Source organism: Erpetoichthys calabaricus, chromosome 15, assembly GCF_900747795.2.
Source record: "Erpetoichthys calabaricus chromosome 15, fErpCal1.3, whole genome shotgun sequence".
In the NCBI taxonomy this organism is placed as follows: Eukaryota; Metazoa; Chordata; class Cladistia; order Polypteriformes; family Polypteridae; genus Erpetoichthys; species Erpetoichthys calabaricus.
This window is the reverse complement of record NC_041408.2, coordinates 15,315,915-15,333,792: the sequence shown is the minus strand read 5'-3', so window position 1 is coordinate 15,333,792 and position 17,878 is coordinate 15,315,915. Positions and strand designations below refer to the sequence as shown.

The following is a 17,878-nucleotide window of genomic DNA, read 5'->3' as shown; positions in this document are numbered from 1 at the left end:
TTTTAGTTTTTTCAGTTTTTCAGGACACTGCTTGGTGCTATATTTAATCCCCTGTTCAGTCAAAGAGGATGAAATTTTAAAGTAAAACTTATCATTTAGGATGGATGACTCAAATTCGTTTTAAGTATCATCTTCCTCAAACACACTTTATAAAGCCTGAACCTTGTTGTCCATCCATTTTGCTGCATTTAGTTGTCTTCACTGCTAACTCTCCAAAGTTCAAACTACTAACGCATTTGTAAGAGGGCGCTAGTGCTTGTGGTCAACCTGTCAGCACAATTCATTGCCCCAGGCCAATCCACGACAGTTTCTGGTTACACAAAAAATAGGAGCTAAAAAGAAAAATTACCTTCCAGGAACTACAGATGACCCGAGTTCATGCGATGGGAATGCTACAAAAGTTCCTGAATGTCTAAAAAGTTGCTGGTTCCTGCGGTGGTAAAGTGCCTTTAGAAAAAGAGACTGGCAGAATGCAGATGAGGTGGGCCAAAAATTGTATTGCTTTTTTTCTGCATTTCGATCAGGTAGTTAAGTAAACTCTACAAGGAAGTCTTCAACATCTTCCAAATGGGAGATCTACTTGCCCCCATGTCTTAACTTTTGTCATATCCTTTTCTGTCTGCCACACCTTCCTCCCTGATGACATCCTTCCTTTGTTTTGCAGGAACCACGCTCTCGGAGCCATGGTCCACGCCAGTCTGCCCATTTGGTGCCTGTCAGGAATAGCGGCAGCCCTAAATCCTCTGTGAAGACACGGCAGGCGTTCTTCCTGCAGGCCACACGCATCACCAAGCTAACACGCCATGTATGCCGGGATGTTCTGCGGCTGCGTCAGGCAGCCCGACGACCCTTTGTCCCGATTAACTGTGCTGCCATAAAGGCAGAGTGTAAGAGCCTTTTCAATTCCTAGCTTCGCCTGCGCTCATCCTCCAGACTTTCCTGTTTTATGTTTTTTTTTTTGTTCTGTTTTTTTAAATTTTATTTTATTTTTTGTTTGCAATAAACAATTCCTGAGCCACGTCCTTTGTGTCTTTTTATTATTTCCTTTGACCAGTTTTTTCCCATCTTTTGGGTTTCTTTCCCCATTTGTGCCTCATCAGCATTTTTGTCTGATTGTCAGATTTGTGTATTTGTCCAGTAAGTGATCCTCGGGGAACCCTCTGTTTGGGTCCCCGATACAACCACCCATCTCATTTTTTTTCCACACACCTCAAACAGTCATTTGTTTCACAGCCGCCACATTTACTATTTATGGATCAGGAGCACCCACTGGGTGAACATTTGGGTCTGGGGAGAGTTGTACAATATTTGGTGGCCTGTAGCTGGACAGGGGTGAAGTCAGCAGTTCCATACTTTTCATTATTACGGGACTCCCCATTTTATTTTTTTTAACTGTCACGCCGATTAGGGAGTGTATTAGAATGTACAGAATTTACTTCTGTGTTCCTCTTGTGAAAATTGCACATACTGTTTTTACTTTTCAAACGCTTTGTAAAGACACTGCAGCATGTTTGGTTTAATAGGCTATCTTGACCAATGAACAGTCAGGTGAGTGCGTTTTATTTGTGCATGACTCCTGTGCCCAAATAAAAAGCCCCTTGTTTGCTAGCTTCCGACCATATGACTGGGGGTGGTCTCAGTAACTCTTAAAATTGTTTTTTTTTTTTACTTATATAAAAGTGTGATTGCCTCAGCTTTGCACCCTGGACTCTTATATAACAATAACCAAAATGTTCATCTTAATACAAATGCTGGAACAGCATTCCTCTTTCAAATTTTCCACTGAGGAAGGCCCAAGGAGAAGGAGTCTGGCATGTGTCTGGTGGTGGAAAGCAAGTCAAAACTTGTCACCTAGGCACCTGATGTGACTTTTATGTCACCTAATGGTAGATGCTCAGGATAGCCTCGGCATTGAGAGTGGCAAGCCAATGACCACGACATTACCGTCGTCTTTCTGATCAAGCCACAATGTAGATATACCTGTCCTTATTAGAACCTATTGTTTTGTAGAGTAGTGCCACCAGTGTGTTAACCATGATTTGTTGTATTTTTAATGGTTTGTCTCTTTTGACACTTGCTATTAGAAAGTAATCTTTACATTTTGAAAAGTGAGTAATTACTTAAAGCCTGGGTGTTTCAACCCCCTAAAGCTGTGGTGTTGGTCACAGTTCTAACCTGACTGACCTTAGTAAAGCTCTTGGCGATGCTTACGTTCTCTACCTAAATGTCTGGCTTTCTTGCATCGTTAGTAATTTTCCTACCAAGCCTGCAACTATCCATGCCTATTTCTGAGATGGTAAAGTTGGCAAACTGGCTATTTGTTAGACAACCACGAAGTCTGTGACCCAAATGGGCTTCTCTCTCTTTCTCTCTCCTCTTGCACTTAACTTGCCTCAGTAATTCACCTTTAAAACTGTCATCTCTCGGTATTTGGTTAATGGAGAGATGCGCAAAGTGCTAAGAGAGGTGTGAAGTTTTGCCAGATGTTGTCAGTTACCTAGGATCTCACAGAAAATGACCATTGGATTTGGAATTTGTGAAGTGAAGGCCAAAACCATCCAGGCCGTACTTCTTGAAGCAGAGTTTCAGGTGAGGTGTGGGCAGGGGTGGGATTGGGGTTTTTGGGGCAGGTGACGTCTTCCTTCAGGTCCCTTCCTCTTGGACTTGAGGGGACACATTGCTACCAGAAGAGGAGGCAAAGGAGGTGTAACCCTCCCATCTCTTTGTTCCTGCAGATGAGAGTAAAGTGCCCGAGGGCAGCCAGAGGGCAGCAAAGATGAAAAGCACAGAGAGGAAGCCTCTGGCCAGCGTCCTGCAGTATCTCGGTGAGTGGCCACACTTGGGATTGGTTGTTATGGGGAAGGGAATCCAGTTGGTCTGGGCTGACAAGGGGCATGGCACAATGGGGAGAGGTTTGCACCTGTAGAAGACCGTTCTGTGGCTGTCATAATGATGTGGTTGGGCCTACAATTGGCCCACAGATATTAGGCAGAAGTGGGTTGGAAAATGGATGGATGGATAGGCTAATAGAAAGATGTCTGAGGGTGCAGTCTGATGTGAACAAAATTCGCAAGTGATGTATGAGCTTGTTATAAGATATTGATGGGCTGAGCGTGCTGATAGTTGAGCCCTTTATCTATCTATCTATCTATCTATCTATCTATCTATCTATCTATCTATCTATCTATCTATCTATCTATCTATCTATCTATCTATCTATCTATCTATCTATCTATCTATCTATCTATCTATCTATCTATCTATCTATCTATCTAATGGTGTGGTAATGGGTGAAAGTCCAAACTGAGAAGTATGTGTGTATGGTGCCCCTATAATACAAGAAGATGTTTCCAAATATGAGTATATCTGCTGTCTACATACGAACTATGCCACTGAGTTACCCCCGAGTTGTTGATGGTCATGATGAAGCCAGCCCTAGGTAACTTCATACAGAGGAGACCAAATGCAGTTAAGGGACAAACTCATGCAGACACCCATGTAAAAAGAGAATTCCCTGTCAGTTGTGACCTTACCAGTGTGTTGGCCACTTCTGCAAAATCGTGACAAATGGAAAAATGTCAGTGTTTCCGGAAAGGGAAGTTCAAACTGACAAAGGAAGTCTTTTCTTCTGAGTAGAGGGTCTAGTTTTAAATTTTACATGCTGCTCTGGTTTCAACAACACATATTCATGGGGGTATCGCAAGCTTAGCCACAATGTCTGGGCTGACTGGTAGGCCATAGCTTTGCTCTGCCGTGACCCCTCTGCAAGTGATTGGTGTGGCCTACTTTTACCAGTCTGAACACGGACTGTTTTCGGACTTTGGATGACGTGACTGGAAGCTACTCCAGTAGTTATCTCCGGAATACTTGAGTGCTCTATGGTGCCAGAAGTCTTGAACCCTGGGCCTGATTATTTATGTGTGTCACAGGATCACTACAATGTTTCCTTCTCTTGGATTTTATATTATCTTATAGTACATTGTGAGTTCGTGTTCACTCTTGAAAGGGGCAGTGCCACTCAGGCCAGGGTTAAGTGTCGAGTTTCACGGGTTGTCTTTCGGGCATATTATATGTTCTGAAATTGCTTGACTGGGTTTTGTTTTATGGTGTTATGTTTCGTTAAATAAAGATGTTTGAAAAAGAGAAGGAAAGTGGCAGAGCAGTAGACGCCGGACAGTAAGCATTCTGTGAGTGATGGAGAGTAGGGAATAAGAGTTGGCGTAGCATGGTAACTGCAACTTACAGGCAAAGCATGGGGTTCTTATACTGGGCTTAATGAATTTAACTGATGGCTTCTGGCTTGTGTCAGTCAGCAGTCTTAAGTGCAACATATGCATAGTGTTGAGCCGACTAATGTCTTTTCTGTGACTTTTCAGAAGCCCATCCACCACCCAGGAGCCTGCGCTTAATGAGGACAATCCCCAGCCTAGGATGCCAGCCTGCTAAGCGCCTATTGGCTGTGCCTAATCATGGACCGCTCAGCATTCTGGGGAAGCGGAGTTACAGTCATCACAGTCGGACAGACAGAGGTAAGCCCCAGTCATTTTATCTTCTATTATACATTTCATCTTTAATAATAATGGCTATACAGTAGATGAGTATACACAACTACAAATTTCATTGTACTGTGTACACCATGACAGTAAACTTGAAGTTGACATGAAAGATAAATCGCATGATAAACTGAAACACCGAGGGAGGAGAGGATGAAGTGAAATTGACAAACCTTTACTGTGTGGCAAGGAAAATTTGGAGCCCAATGAAAGACAACAGTTTCATGGTGGGATGGCAAGGATTAGCTTGGCTGCTGGTCTTTGTAGAATTTGTACATTCTCCCTGTGCCTTTGTGGATTTTTCTTTTGGCCCTTTGGTTTTCCTTCCCTTTGCCAATGAATGTGCATTACAGTAATTTGGGATCCTAAACTGGCTCTTCATCAGTATGTAGATGACTGGATGCCCCATGCACGGTTGGTACCTGCCTTGCCCATGGTGCCGAAAGGATAGTTTGTAGCCATCTGCTACATACCGTGCATATGATGCCATGCCATGCTACATACCATACAGTCGTGGCCAAACGTTTTGAGAATGATACAAGAGTTGGTTTTCACAAAGTCTGCTTCTTTAGTGTTTTTAGATCTTTTTGTCAGATGTTTCTATGGTATACTGAAGTAGAATTACAAGCATTTCATAAGTTTCAAAGGCTTTTATTGACAGTTACATTAAGTTTATGCAGATCAATATTTGCAGTGTTGGTCCTTTCTTTTTCAAGACCTCTGCAATTCACCAATTTGTCTTGTTAGAGTAATATATTACTCTACTTTCCCCTTTTGTATTATTAACTAGGGGCCTTCGCCCCCTGTTTGCTTTGCTTGCCAACCGCTTCCCACCCCCGCCAGCGCTACGCACCGTTGTGAAAAGGGGAGCTGAACAAATCCCAAGGAGACGCGGGAACTCCTCCGAAACCCCTCTTAAATGGTGTTACAATGGGAAACAAATAACAGTTGTTTTTTGTCTTTGCTTGATCTGCTGCTGGCTTGCTGCTGCTGCCGTGCCACGTGATCTGCATTTCGTGCGGTGCTTCAAACGTTTAAAAGCCTGTACAGCAGCTGTCCTTTTGTCTCACTGTCTTGTCCCTCTACTCCCCAAGACATCATTAAACACTAATCAATCTCTTTTCGCTGTTCCGTTATTTCACCAAGTAATATTTTCTGTTTGTTTGCGCTAATGCGTTCCTTACTATCATTTTTTTGAGACTTTCGAATTTTCCTGCTTCCATTGTCTCTAACCTGCTCTGCATGTGTATCACGGGACTGGGTTCCAAAGTTGTAAGTATGACGTGACTTGACCGTCTCACAAGACGTGAAAGTGTCTCTCTGTCTCTCTTCAAAAGATCACATCTCGTCGCCAGAAAAAAGTCTTGTATCGGCGCAAGATTTTTTTTTTTTATACTAGAGAATTTGTCAGAATGCCTCATATCTCACAGACTTTCCACTGTTCATAAGGTACTGTACCATATAACTTCTCCCCACCTTCCCTTCTACGTTTATAACCTCAGGCAATTAGGTGTAGTAAAAGACAAGCAGGAGTTAAGTTACAGTTTAAATAATGTATTATTGATAATATTCATAAATAATAACAATATGCAAAGTACAAGTGAACACTGGCAACCATACAACCTGATAAATGCTGATGTGTAGTTTCAGGCGGCACCCAGACTTGTTAGTTACTTTAAATGTCTCTAGTTAAGGCATCATTTTTGGTCCGCTTTCTTCAGAACAAGCCACATGCCTGTCTCAATATGGCTGCCAAGCTGTGCTCTTCATTGTGTTGTACTTTTCAGTTCATGGTGTGTGAGATGCTCTTTCATCAGAGAGAGAGAGAGAGGTAAAACAAGCAAATTTATAGATTTCCTGTCCAACCCCTACAGCCAATAGGGCGTCATGGTACTTAAAGGCTTCTGATACAAGCCAGTTCCAAACAGCCATACTTCAGACCAATGGGACACAGAATACCTTCACACCTGCCCCCTAAGATGTTTGCCAGCTAGGTAGTCTGGCTTTCCTGTGAGGGTTGACTGAGAGAGTCCTGCAGAGAATCATTTGCCAAACTTGTTTTAGGCACTTCCCCCAACCGTGTCGTCAAATTCTCTATCCTGACTTAGTCTTAGGGGGGTAAACATGAATGCTTCTCACTAATGAATACTAATATTACATTACAAATAAAGTCATACAAAATATTTATCAACTTGTATGCAAAATTTCACACAACACAGCACCCTGGCATGCTGTCGATCAACTTCTGAGCCAAATCCTGACTGATGGCAGCTGCCCATTCTTGCATAATCAATGCTGGGAGTTCGTCAGAATTTGTGGATTTTTGTTTCTCCACACATCTGTTGAGGATTGACCACAAGTTCTTAATGGGAGTTTCCTCCAAGAGCAACTTCTCCCAACCATCCAAGAACAGTTTGGTGACCCACAATGCCTCTTCCAGTGTGATGGAGCACAGGGCCATAAGGCAAAAGTGATAACTAAGTGGCTCGGGGATCAAAACATGGAAATTTTGGGTCCATGGCCAGGAAACTCCACAGACCTTAATCCCATTGAGAACTTGTGGCGGGTGGACAAAACAAAAACCCACCAATTCTGACAAACTCCACTCAGTGATTATGTAAGAATGGGCTGCCATCAGTCAGGATTTGGCCCAGAAGTTGTTGGACAGACAGCATGCCAGGGCAAATTGCAGAGGTCTTGAAAAAGAAAGAAGGGTCAACACTGCAAATATTGACTCTTTGCATAAATGTAATGTAATTGTCGATTAAAGCCTTTGAAACTTATGAAATGCTTGTAATTCTACTTCAGTATACCATAGAAACCTCTGACAAAAAGTTCTAAAAACACTGAAGCAGCAAACTTTGTGAAAACCAATAAATACTTGTGTCATTCTCCAAATGTTTGGCCACGACTGTACATTTGATGCTATATACCGTATATATGAGGATGATGACGACGACGACGTCGATGATGATGATGGAGCTGAAAAGACGTCCTGGTAATCAGGACTGAAGCAGAGTTTTAGGCAAACGCTAAAAGATAGTGCCAGAGATTGGGAGCCATTGTGAAGTGAGTCTTTAAAATAGTGAGGAGGCTGGCATGGTACTTTCAAAACAGGCTTTTTATCTGGGGAGGAAGTGCAGCCATATATTCCAAGGTGGTCATTTTACTCCATTGGACACACAGCTTGTTGCGACCGATGAGTTTTGAGTACTGCCAATGATGTGACGTAAAGCTGAAGAATACATTGGCACTGGGTGGGAGTGCTCATGATATACATCAGTGGTTCTCAATGTCGGTCCTGGGGGCCCACTGCGGTTTCAGGTTTTTGTTCCAACCAGATTCATAATCAGTGACAACACCTGATAACACTGATCTCAATTAATTAGCTGGTATTTTTTTTTTCTTTTATTCTAAATTAAGAAAGCACCGCAGCATGTTTTACATTAATAAGACATTTAGGAATATTTCCATTTTTGCTAGAAATTTAAATGCTTAACTCTCTTTTGTTGATTTCATTCTATTATGCCCTTTCTCTGTGCAGTTTGCTCCCTTCATTGTATTTTAATAATGACAACCAGCAGAGCAGACAGCCAGGCAAACAGCACTGAATCATGAAAGGCTGCAACTACTTCAGCATTAGACCCACTAATTAGAAAATAATGAATTAAACAATTAGAACACCCAGCAACAAATAGAATGAAAATCAAGATGAAAATATTGTTAAAAAGAAAAAAAATACATTATTCCCATATAACTGCTACATTTTTCCCCACAACACAGAGTTTGGCAAATAACTTCTTCTTTCGGCTGCTCCCATTAGGAGTTGCCACAGCGGATCATCTTCTTCCATATCTTTCTGTCCTCAGCATCTTGTTCTGTTACACCCATCACCTGCATGTCCTCTCTCACCACATCCATAAACCTTCGCTTAGGCCTTCCTCTTTTCCTCTTCCCTGGCAGCTCTATCCTTAGCATTCTTTTCCCAATATACCCAGCATCTCTCCTCTGCACATGTCCAAACCAATGCCATCTCACCTCTCTGACTTTGTCTCCCAACTGTCCAACTTGAGCTGACCCTCTAATGTCCTCATTTCTAATCCTATTCAACCTCGTCACACCCAATGCAAATCTTAGCATCTTTAACTCTGCCACCTCCAGCTCTGTCTCCTGCTTTCTGGTCAGTGCCACCGTCTCCAACCCATATAACATAGCTGGCCTCACTACTGTCCTGTAGACCTTCCCTTTCACTCTTGCTGATACCCGGCTGTCACAAATTCTCCACCCATTCCACCCTGCCTGCATTCTCTTTTTCACCTCTCTTCCACAATCCCCATTACTCTGTACTGTTGATCCCAAGTATTTAAACTCATCCATCTTCGCCAACTCTGCTTCCTCCATCCTCACCATTCCACTGACCTCCCTCTCATTTACACACATGTATTCTGGCTTGTTCCTACTGACCTTCATTCATCTCCTCTCTAGAGCATATCTCCACCTCTCCAGGGTCTCCTCAACTTGCTCCCTACTATCGCTACAGATCACAATGTCATCAGCAAACATCATAGTCCATGGGAACTCCTGTCTAATCTCGTCTGTCAACCTGTACATCACCATTGCAAATAAAAAAGGGCTCAGAGCCAATCCCTGATGCAATCCCACCTCCAACTTGAATGCATCCGTCACTCCTACTGCAGACCTCACCACTGTCAACCACTTCCTTCGTACATATCCTGTACAACTCTTACGTACTTCTCTGCCACTTCCAACCTCCTTATACAATACCACAGCTCCTCTCAAGGCACCCTGTCATATGCTTTCTCCAGGTCCACAAAGACGCAATGTAACTCCTTCTGGCCTTCTCTAAACTTCTCCATCAACATCCTCAGAGCAAACATCACATCTGTGATGCTCTTTCTTGGCATGAAACCATACTGCTGCTCACTAATCATCACCTCACTTCTTAACCGAGCTTCCACTACTCTTTTCCATAACTTCATGCTGTGGCTCATCAATTTTATTCCCCTGTAGTTACTGCAGTCCTGCACATACCCCTTATTTCTAAATATCGGCACCAGTACACTTCTTCTCCACTCCTCAGGCATCCTCTCACTTTCCAAGATTCCATTAAACAATCTGGTTAAAAACTCCACTGCCATCTCTCCTAAACACCTCCATGCTTCCACAGGTATGTCATCTGGATCAACGGCCTTTCCATTTTTCATCCTCTTCATAGCTGTCCTTACTTCCTCCTTGCTAATCATTTGCACATCATCCAACCTCTTTTCTCTCTCATTCTTTTCATTCATTAGCCTCTCAAAGTACTCTTTCCATCTGCTCAACACACTCTCCTCGCTTGTGAGTACATTTCCATCTTTATCCTTTATCACCCTAACCTGCTGCACATCTTTCCCAGCTCGCTCCCTCTCTGTAGCCCACAGGTCCTTTTCTCCCTCCTTAGTGTCCAACCTCTCATACAACTCATCATACACCTTTTCTTTAGCCTTCGCCACCTCTCTCTTCACCTTGCGCCTTATCTCCTTGTACTCTTGTCTACTTTCTGCATCTCTCTGACTATCCCGCTTCTTCTTTGCCATCCTCTTCCTCTGTATACTCTCCTGTATTTCCTCATTCCACCACCAGGTTTCCTTTTCCTCCTTCCTCTTTCCAGATGCCACGCCAAGCAGCCTTTTTGTTGTCACCCTTACTACATCTGCTGTAGTTGCCAAGCTGTATGGTAACCCTTCACTGCCGCCCAGTGCCTGTCTCACCTCCTCCCTAAACTCAACCTTGCAGTCTTCCTTTTTCAACTTCCACCATTTGATCCTTGGCTCTGCCCTCACTCTTTTCCTCTTCTTGATCTCCAACGTCAGCCTACAGACCACCATCCTATGCTGCTTAACTACACTTTCCCCTGCCAGCACTTCAATCTCCTTCAGATCAACTCTTCTGCATAGGATGTAATCTACCTGTGTGCATCTTCCTCCACTCTTGTACGTAACCCTATGGTTCTCCCTCTTCTTAAAATACGTATTCACTACAGCCATGTCCATCCTTTTGGCAAAATCCACTATCCTCTGACCTTCTTCATTCCTCTTCTTGACACCATACCTACCCATCACCTCCTCGTCTCCACTGTTCCCACTTTCTGTCCCTTGGGTACACTGTTCATCACTTCATCCAACTCACTCCAAAAATCTTCTTTCTCACCCATTGCATACCCAACTTGCGGTGCATATGCACTAACAACATTCATCATCACACCTCCAATTTCCAGCTTCATAATCATTACTCTGTCTGACACTCTTTTCACCTCCAAAACACTCTTGACATACTGTTCCTTCAGAATAACTTCTACCCCATTTCTCCTCCCATCCACACCATGATAGAACAATTTGAATCCACCTCCAGTCCACCTGGCCTTACTCCCCTTACATTTAGTCTCTTGTATGCACAATATATCACCCTTCCTTCTCTCCATCAAATCTGCTAACTCTCTCCCCTTACCAGTCATACTGCCAACATTCAAAGTTCCTACCCTCAGTTCCACTCTCTTCACCTTCCTCCTCTTCTCCTGCCTCCGGACACATCTCTTAACCCCCCCCCCCACTTCTTCTCCTTCTTCTTCTTTGGTCACCAGAAGCCCAATTTCCACCAGCACCCTGTTGGCTATCATTACTGGTGACGGTCGTTGTTAACCCGGGGCTCGACCGATCCGGTATGGAAATTTGTATTGTTGTCCGCATATTGATTTGGCAAAATTTTACACTGGATGCCCTTCCTGACGTAACCCTTCCCATTTATCTGGGCTTGGGACCGGCACTAAGAAACACACCGGTTTGTGCATCCCCTGTGACTGGGTTAGAATCTGGCAAACAACAATTCACTTAATTAGCCCAGGAGTCCAATTAAAAATTGAAGCTAGTTGGAACAAAAACTTGCAGCCTCAGTGGGCCCCCAGGGTCGACATTGAGAACCCCTGATGTACATGGACTGGGCCATCAGGTGGGTGAGAAGTCCTACTTGGGTACATCGCCCCCTGATGGTGGTCTTTTTTTTTCCTTTCTATTCATCCATTTTTATAACAACTGAACACAATTATAAGTTCATAAGAACCAAACCCAGAGAGAATTCCAATGCTTTGCAGGGCACATGTATTTTCCCCCACACCTGCACTCACTCATGCCAGCACAATTTACATTTTCCAATTAACTTCTAGGACGAGGGAGGCAAACTGGAGTACCTATCAGAAAAGCCGATGTGAACATGGGGAGAACGGGCAGACTACACCCAGTTAGAGACCTGGTCAGAATTTAAACCGAGGCATCGCCATCCCAGCCCACAATTTTTTCTGGGAGGTGAGAACTGGAGGCACAAATGCTTACCACTTCTCAGTCGAGTAGGAGCTCTTGAGGGATTCTTTTGGTGTGCAGTTGGTCCATATAGTTATCTCAAAGACCTCCAATGTATTTAACTGGCTATGTCAAAGTGGACAGACTGGTGGAACAAGAGGTTTGATAGCATAAAATGTGAGGAGCTGGGTGTACTGTATGTCACAGATTGCAGGGTAATCTTGGTGGTCCTCAGTATCATCCCCACATAGGTGGTGATGGTCCTACTATATTCCCTGCTATTGGGGGTACAGACTATACTTGCTATGATCACACATTTTTCTTGTCAGGCTTTCCATTATTTCAGATTGAAATTCACTCTTGGAAATAAAAAAAGAAAGTAAACACTGTGTTTCCATAGCAACCTCCATGGCGACCAGGTAGAATAATATGTTTGCTCTTTGCTCTCCCATGTTCCTGTTCTGCCATGTCTCCTGACTTTACAAGTGACATCACTCACCTCCCTTGTGTCGCATGACCACACAGGTGACCTCTCAGATGTCCTCTCTCCCACTCCCTCCATTCCCTCAGTACTCCTCTATGATCTTGTTTTCTCAAAACCCTTGCTGTGTGAGCACAACTTCCAGTGAGGTCCCTAGCCGACCCTGGTCACTGTGAGCACAGGCCTGACTGCTTTGGTGCATTGAGAGTCTGTTCTGAATACTTTGTTCTCTCCTTTCTCCACAGAGCATGTTAATCATGTCACTGGAGCCATACTGGTAAGTGTCTGCCATGTTAGACTTTCAGACCCATCCTGCTTTCTCATTCTCATTCCAGCTGCAGTCTTTCAGTGTGTCTGTGACTGATGAGAGTTTGAAAGGATGACCAGACTTAACATCTGAGCAGAACTGCTTCTGTGCGGGAAAATATGAACTCCTCAAAATCTCAACAGTCCCTGATTGTCCACCCAATGTCTATATACTGTCATTAAGAGACACAAGAGCATGGCATTCAACACTCAGTGTAGCTAGTAAGGTTGCCCTTAAGAGTATCTTGCCACCCGTTGGCAAAATAATGCAACACATCCCTGGAAAGCAGCTTGCCATTGGATCAGATAGCTTAAGACCCCAACCCCGCCCCCTTTCCTTCTCTGTCTCCCATCCTAATTTGGAACGGCCACTGACAGACTCGGGGCCTTCTAGTCAGTAAGGAGCAGCTTTACCCACTTAAGTTAAAGGGGAGCAACACGCCGCCCAAGTAAATAAGTGGCCTTCTGTCCTCTGTGACAATTGCGAGGGTATCGAATTGCACAACAACTGGCTTTCTCTCTTGCTGGCCTTCACTACAAAACTGAATCTTCAAGGTGCCTGCCTCATCCACCCTGAGACTGACCCCTCAACTGCTTGGAGGTTTAATGGGCCAAGTTGTTTGCACCAGTTGTTGGGTTCTTGGTCAATTCTAGTCAAATATGCCACTGTGAAGATGGCTTATTTGAAGAAAGGATCCTTCTTTTCTACCATAACCCTCCTCATAGAAGGTTCCTGACATTCCTAGGTCCTCCTCAATAGCATGTCCTGATCTTCTATATTACTGACCATTTTTTTTTTTTCTATTGAGAATAAGGAGAATCCCTTTCATTGCTCTGCTGTACAGCGACACCTCACACAGTCCCTGTGTATTCATCTGCCTAGTCGCTTCTCCACATTCAATTTAATTTTGTATAGCGCTCTCCACTGATCACAGACTTGGAGCACTTGCACATACTTACAGTGCAATTGTAAAAAGCTAACAAAATTTGTACACATAGATGCACACGTTACATTAAAAATACACAGAAAACAGAGTAGCTTGAATGACCATCACCAGCTTTCTCCACCTTCTTACCTCTTGACGCTCCAAGAACCAGTCACCATATCCCAGATGACTTGCTAACCTCCTTCATTCACACCACAGTGAGGCTTCTTAGAAAGCTTTGTCCTCTGAAGCTATTTATGTCACAGGGATGAACCAAGTTGGCAAAAGGACCCCATAGTGCTTACAAGGGTGCAGCATGAGTCTCACAGCACAGGAAGACAGCATGCAGTTCTGATTGAAATAATGAAGAGGCAGTCTAAGGAGGAGATGTCTTTGAGGTCAGTGACATCTAGAAACCATTGTGGGCCATGCCACCTGCAGAACAAGCGTACGTGCTAAAGTGGCTGACATATTATAAAAACCCCATTACCAGTGCGAGTGTGCCCAATATGACATGAACATCACCCAAATGAAGTTAAAATGTATTAAAATGAAGGCCTTGTGTAACTGTTCTTTTTAAACAGAGGTTTATATGGTGCTTAGTCACAGCCAGACCACTTGGTCACTTTGCTCACTTTCAGCTATTTTATGTGACACTACTCTTTTCTCATCTAAACCCTTGAACAGGGATCTGCGCATTGCCCTTACCTGCAGAATGGCAATCCCAGAGTGACCATTGTCAGGTCCGATGGTGGTCCAACGGCCAGGAAGCACAGGACAAACTGGATTGATGCCCCCGATGATGGTTTCTTCTTGGCTTCAGAGGAGACAAGGTGGGTTTTTAGTAGCGAGCCATCTCATCGAGCTATTTGAGGCTGTAGTCATGAAGATGAAATTGTTAGCAGTGAGCAAACTCTGAATTTGAAGCAGTTTAAGCATTTCAATCTAAGACACCTTACCCTTCTCTGGGTAGAGAAATTAATTTAATTCTGTCGAGGGTATAGTAATGAATGCCCATTGTTAACAGTTTTAGGGAAGACCACAGGCCTGTATGTCTGTTGATGTAGACAGGACTGTCAGTGTTGTACTGAGTCAGAGACCCTAAGTTGGCTCAGAATCTCATTCCTAGTTTTAGGCCTTTTGACTTTCAGGTCTTTGTACTCACAGTGCTAAAATTCTCAGCTCAAACGAATGATCGGGTCTGCACCTTGGACTGTTTCATGTGCTATTACTGCAAAAAATACGAGGGATGTTCAAAAAGTTTCTGCACTTTTTTTTTAACTATATTTATTAAGAATTTCAAAAACAAATTACATCACTTTTCTACATTGTCACCTTCCTGTTTAATGCCACCAGCAAAACATGTTTTTGGTTGCGCACATAGCCACCGATGCACCTCTGCTTTCTTTCGTCATTCCTGTAGTCGTGGCTGTAGCTGGACATCCGGATCGCTCTGCATTCGTCACACTAGTACGGCCATTTTCGAACATTTCAATCCACTCATAGGCGACTCTACGAGTGAGAACTTTATCCCCATACTGAGAACACATGCGGAGATGAATTTGTACTGCCCTCAAAAAACAAACGACAGAACGCGGTTCCTCTTTGGTGTAATTTATAAGTTTTGCAGCCATCTTCACCACAGGGTGACAACTGTTATACTAAACTGCCAGGGCAGCTGGCTTGCCAGACAAAACTAGTCACATGACACTCTCAGACATGACCAATTACTACTCCACCTGCTTTCACCATTTCCGACGAAAATATAAAAGTACGGAAACTTTTTGAACGTCTCTCATAGGTGCTGCGTAGTAGACGTTGTAAAGACAGAAAATGACAACAGTGAAGCTATCAAAGTGTTGTCAGGATCGCAGGGGTCACTGTCTTTCCCGACAGCATATGATGAAGACAGAAACCAGCTCTTGATGAGCCTCAATTCCATCACAGAGCCCACTCACACCAATCACCGGTCAATCTAAACTGCACATCTTTGCAGTACCACAAAGGAAACATCTGAGCACAGGATCCACACCTAATGAAGCTAATTCTGTGACACTGCAGCTGTTCCCATCTGTTAAATAAATAGCCTTTGTCGCTTTTTTGTTGAGTGGCAGCTACTGGTTATTATGCTAAGTGAATTCATAGCTACAGAGAAGCAGTCAGGGTCAATAAACAAAGAGGGAAAAAGCTGTGAGCTTTTGCAGAGGTCAGTATTTTCTGGGTTCTTTATCTATTTTATTATTCACTAAATGCTGCTGATTTCCATATTTGTTGTAGCGTCACCATTGGGATTGTGCTTGCTTGTAAGACTACCTACACATACGTGCTCTGTGAGCTTATGTGCACATTTGCTTTGCTGTGCTTGCTAAGTGATATCACAACTACCAATGTTTAAAACAGGCAGATCTGCAGCAGGTTGTTATAACCAAACAGGATAAATCAGCCAGTCTGAGTTGGACTGAAAGGTTTATGCACCAGGAGGTAAAGAGCTAAATAATTAGCAGGGGTCAGAGCCAAAGAATCAGATGAGTCAAAAAAAAAAAAAAAGCAATGAGTAATACTAAAGAATTTTTTTCCTAATGACATATTCTGCCACAGATATAAATGGAAGACCTCAATGGCAAGGGTCCAGGGGATTCAATTTTCATCCAAATGGCTAGTAGAGGTCAAAACCAATAATCAAAGAAAGTCCAATACATAATCCAAAATCAAAGTCTGAGACAAACCTAACCAAAAATTCATCATTAATTAAAAAGAGGAGCAATCGTGAATGCTTTTAAAGAGTATCCACAAACTTGGACGCTAATTAGCACACGAGTTGCCCCCATGATGTCATGGGATGCGACTTACAGGAAATAGCCTAGGAAATTGCAACCTGACCCCAAATTTGTTAGAAAAACAAGATAAAAACACGATAAAATAAAACTACAATTCCACAAGCAACATAAAATAAAAATAAACCTAGAAAACTGCATGCAAAAAAGTACAAGGTCCTGGTTAAGCTTATGCAAAAATTGCAAAGTTACAAGCATCACAACGCTATAATCAAGTTTCAGATAATCTTGATGGTGTTTTAGAAAATCCACCATCTTGGACGCTACGTGCAACCCTGGCTAGAAACCAGCACTGCTACCTTTGATAATACAATGCCATCTAATTCAAAACAATGTAAAATGGGGAAAATCGTGGGGAAACATCAAAACAAAATGGTGTCACAAAGTAACCAGAAAAATTTAAAATAGTAAACTAAATATATGAGGGAGAGTCAAGCTAAAGTTAGAAAATGGGATTTATTAGAAAATGGAACGAATCTTAACAAAACTGATGATGTCATTTCTCAATGTCGTCTCCACCCTTCCCAATGCACTTGCACCACTTGCTTGGAAGTGCCTGAATTCCAGCAGAATAAAAGATTATGTCTTTTCCTCTGAACCACTCGTGCTCCCGAGTTATTGTCGAACACTACCAGCCGAGGGGTACTACAGTCACTAGTGCAAGTTACTGTGACTTGCTGGAGACCAATGTGAACCCTGCTATTTGATCCAAGCGGTTGGGACTGCAAGACAATGACACACACACTGTTAAGAACACCAAGGCTTGTCTGGAGAAACTGAAGTTTGAGGTATTGCCACATCCTCCTTATTTGTTAGATTTGGCACCGTGTGATTTTCACCTTTTTGGACCACTAAAAAAACATCTGGATGGTGATTAATTCAAGTCGGATGACGACGTGAAGAAAGCGGTGCACGAGTGGTTGCGAGGATAAGACAAAACCTTTTATTCTGCTGGAATCCTGGCACTTCCAGGCGGGTGGCACAAGTGCATTGAGAAGAGTGGAGACAATATTGAGAAATGACATTATCGGTTTTGTTAAGGTTCATTCTATTTTTTGATAAATCCCATTTTCTAGCTTTAGCTTGACTCCCCCTCGTATTTGATCAAAAACTATCCCACAGTGTTTGATGTGATTGCGACAGTTTTTCCTGATTTTTTGCTCGTTTTCATTTTTGTCATGTTTTTCTTACCATTAACTTCATGTTCATGTTTTTTGCCTGCTGATTTTTATTTTGTCCATTCTTTAACAAGAAGTTTATGTCATTGCCAATTCTAATTTTGTAGTGCTGGAGAGGTGAAGAAGATGCTTGTGAGACAATTCATAGATCATCCATTACCTTTTCTCTGGTAGTGGTTAGGGTCAGGACTAATTAGGATAAGACAGCATGCTGCTTTTTTTCCCATTTTCATTGCAACAAATTAGGT

General features: G+C 43.0%; 2 protein-coding genes across 3 annotated transcripts in view; one reads left to right on the top strand and one right to left on the bottom strand.

Annotated features, from left to right (window-relative positions):
- nphp1 (nephronophthisis 1) overlaps positions 1–17,878 on the bottom strand; it is a 440,043-nt gene that overhangs the window by 163,909 nt on the left and 258,256 nt on the right. The gene's annotated exons all lie outside the window — the stretch shown is intronic.
- mta3 (metastasis associated 1 family, member 3) overlaps positions 1–17,878 on the top strand; it is a 99,428-nt gene that overhangs the window by 62,766 nt on the left and 18,784 nt on the right. The window contains exons 14-18 of one of the 2 annotated variants that reach the window (XM_028820277.2): positions 665–887; positions 2,736–2,825; positions 4,377–4,529; positions 12,632–12,663; positions 14,306–14,451. In XM_028820277.2, coding sequence (XP_028676110.1) covers positions 665–887; positions 2,736–2,825; positions 4,377–4,529; positions 12,632–12,663; positions 14,306–14,451 — 644 coding nt within the window. The remainder of the gene's footprint in view (positions 1–664; positions 888–2,735; positions 2,826–4,376; positions 4,530–12,631; positions 12,664–14,305; positions 14,452–17,878) is intronic. The other variant, XM_051919548.1, reaches the window with a different exon arrangement.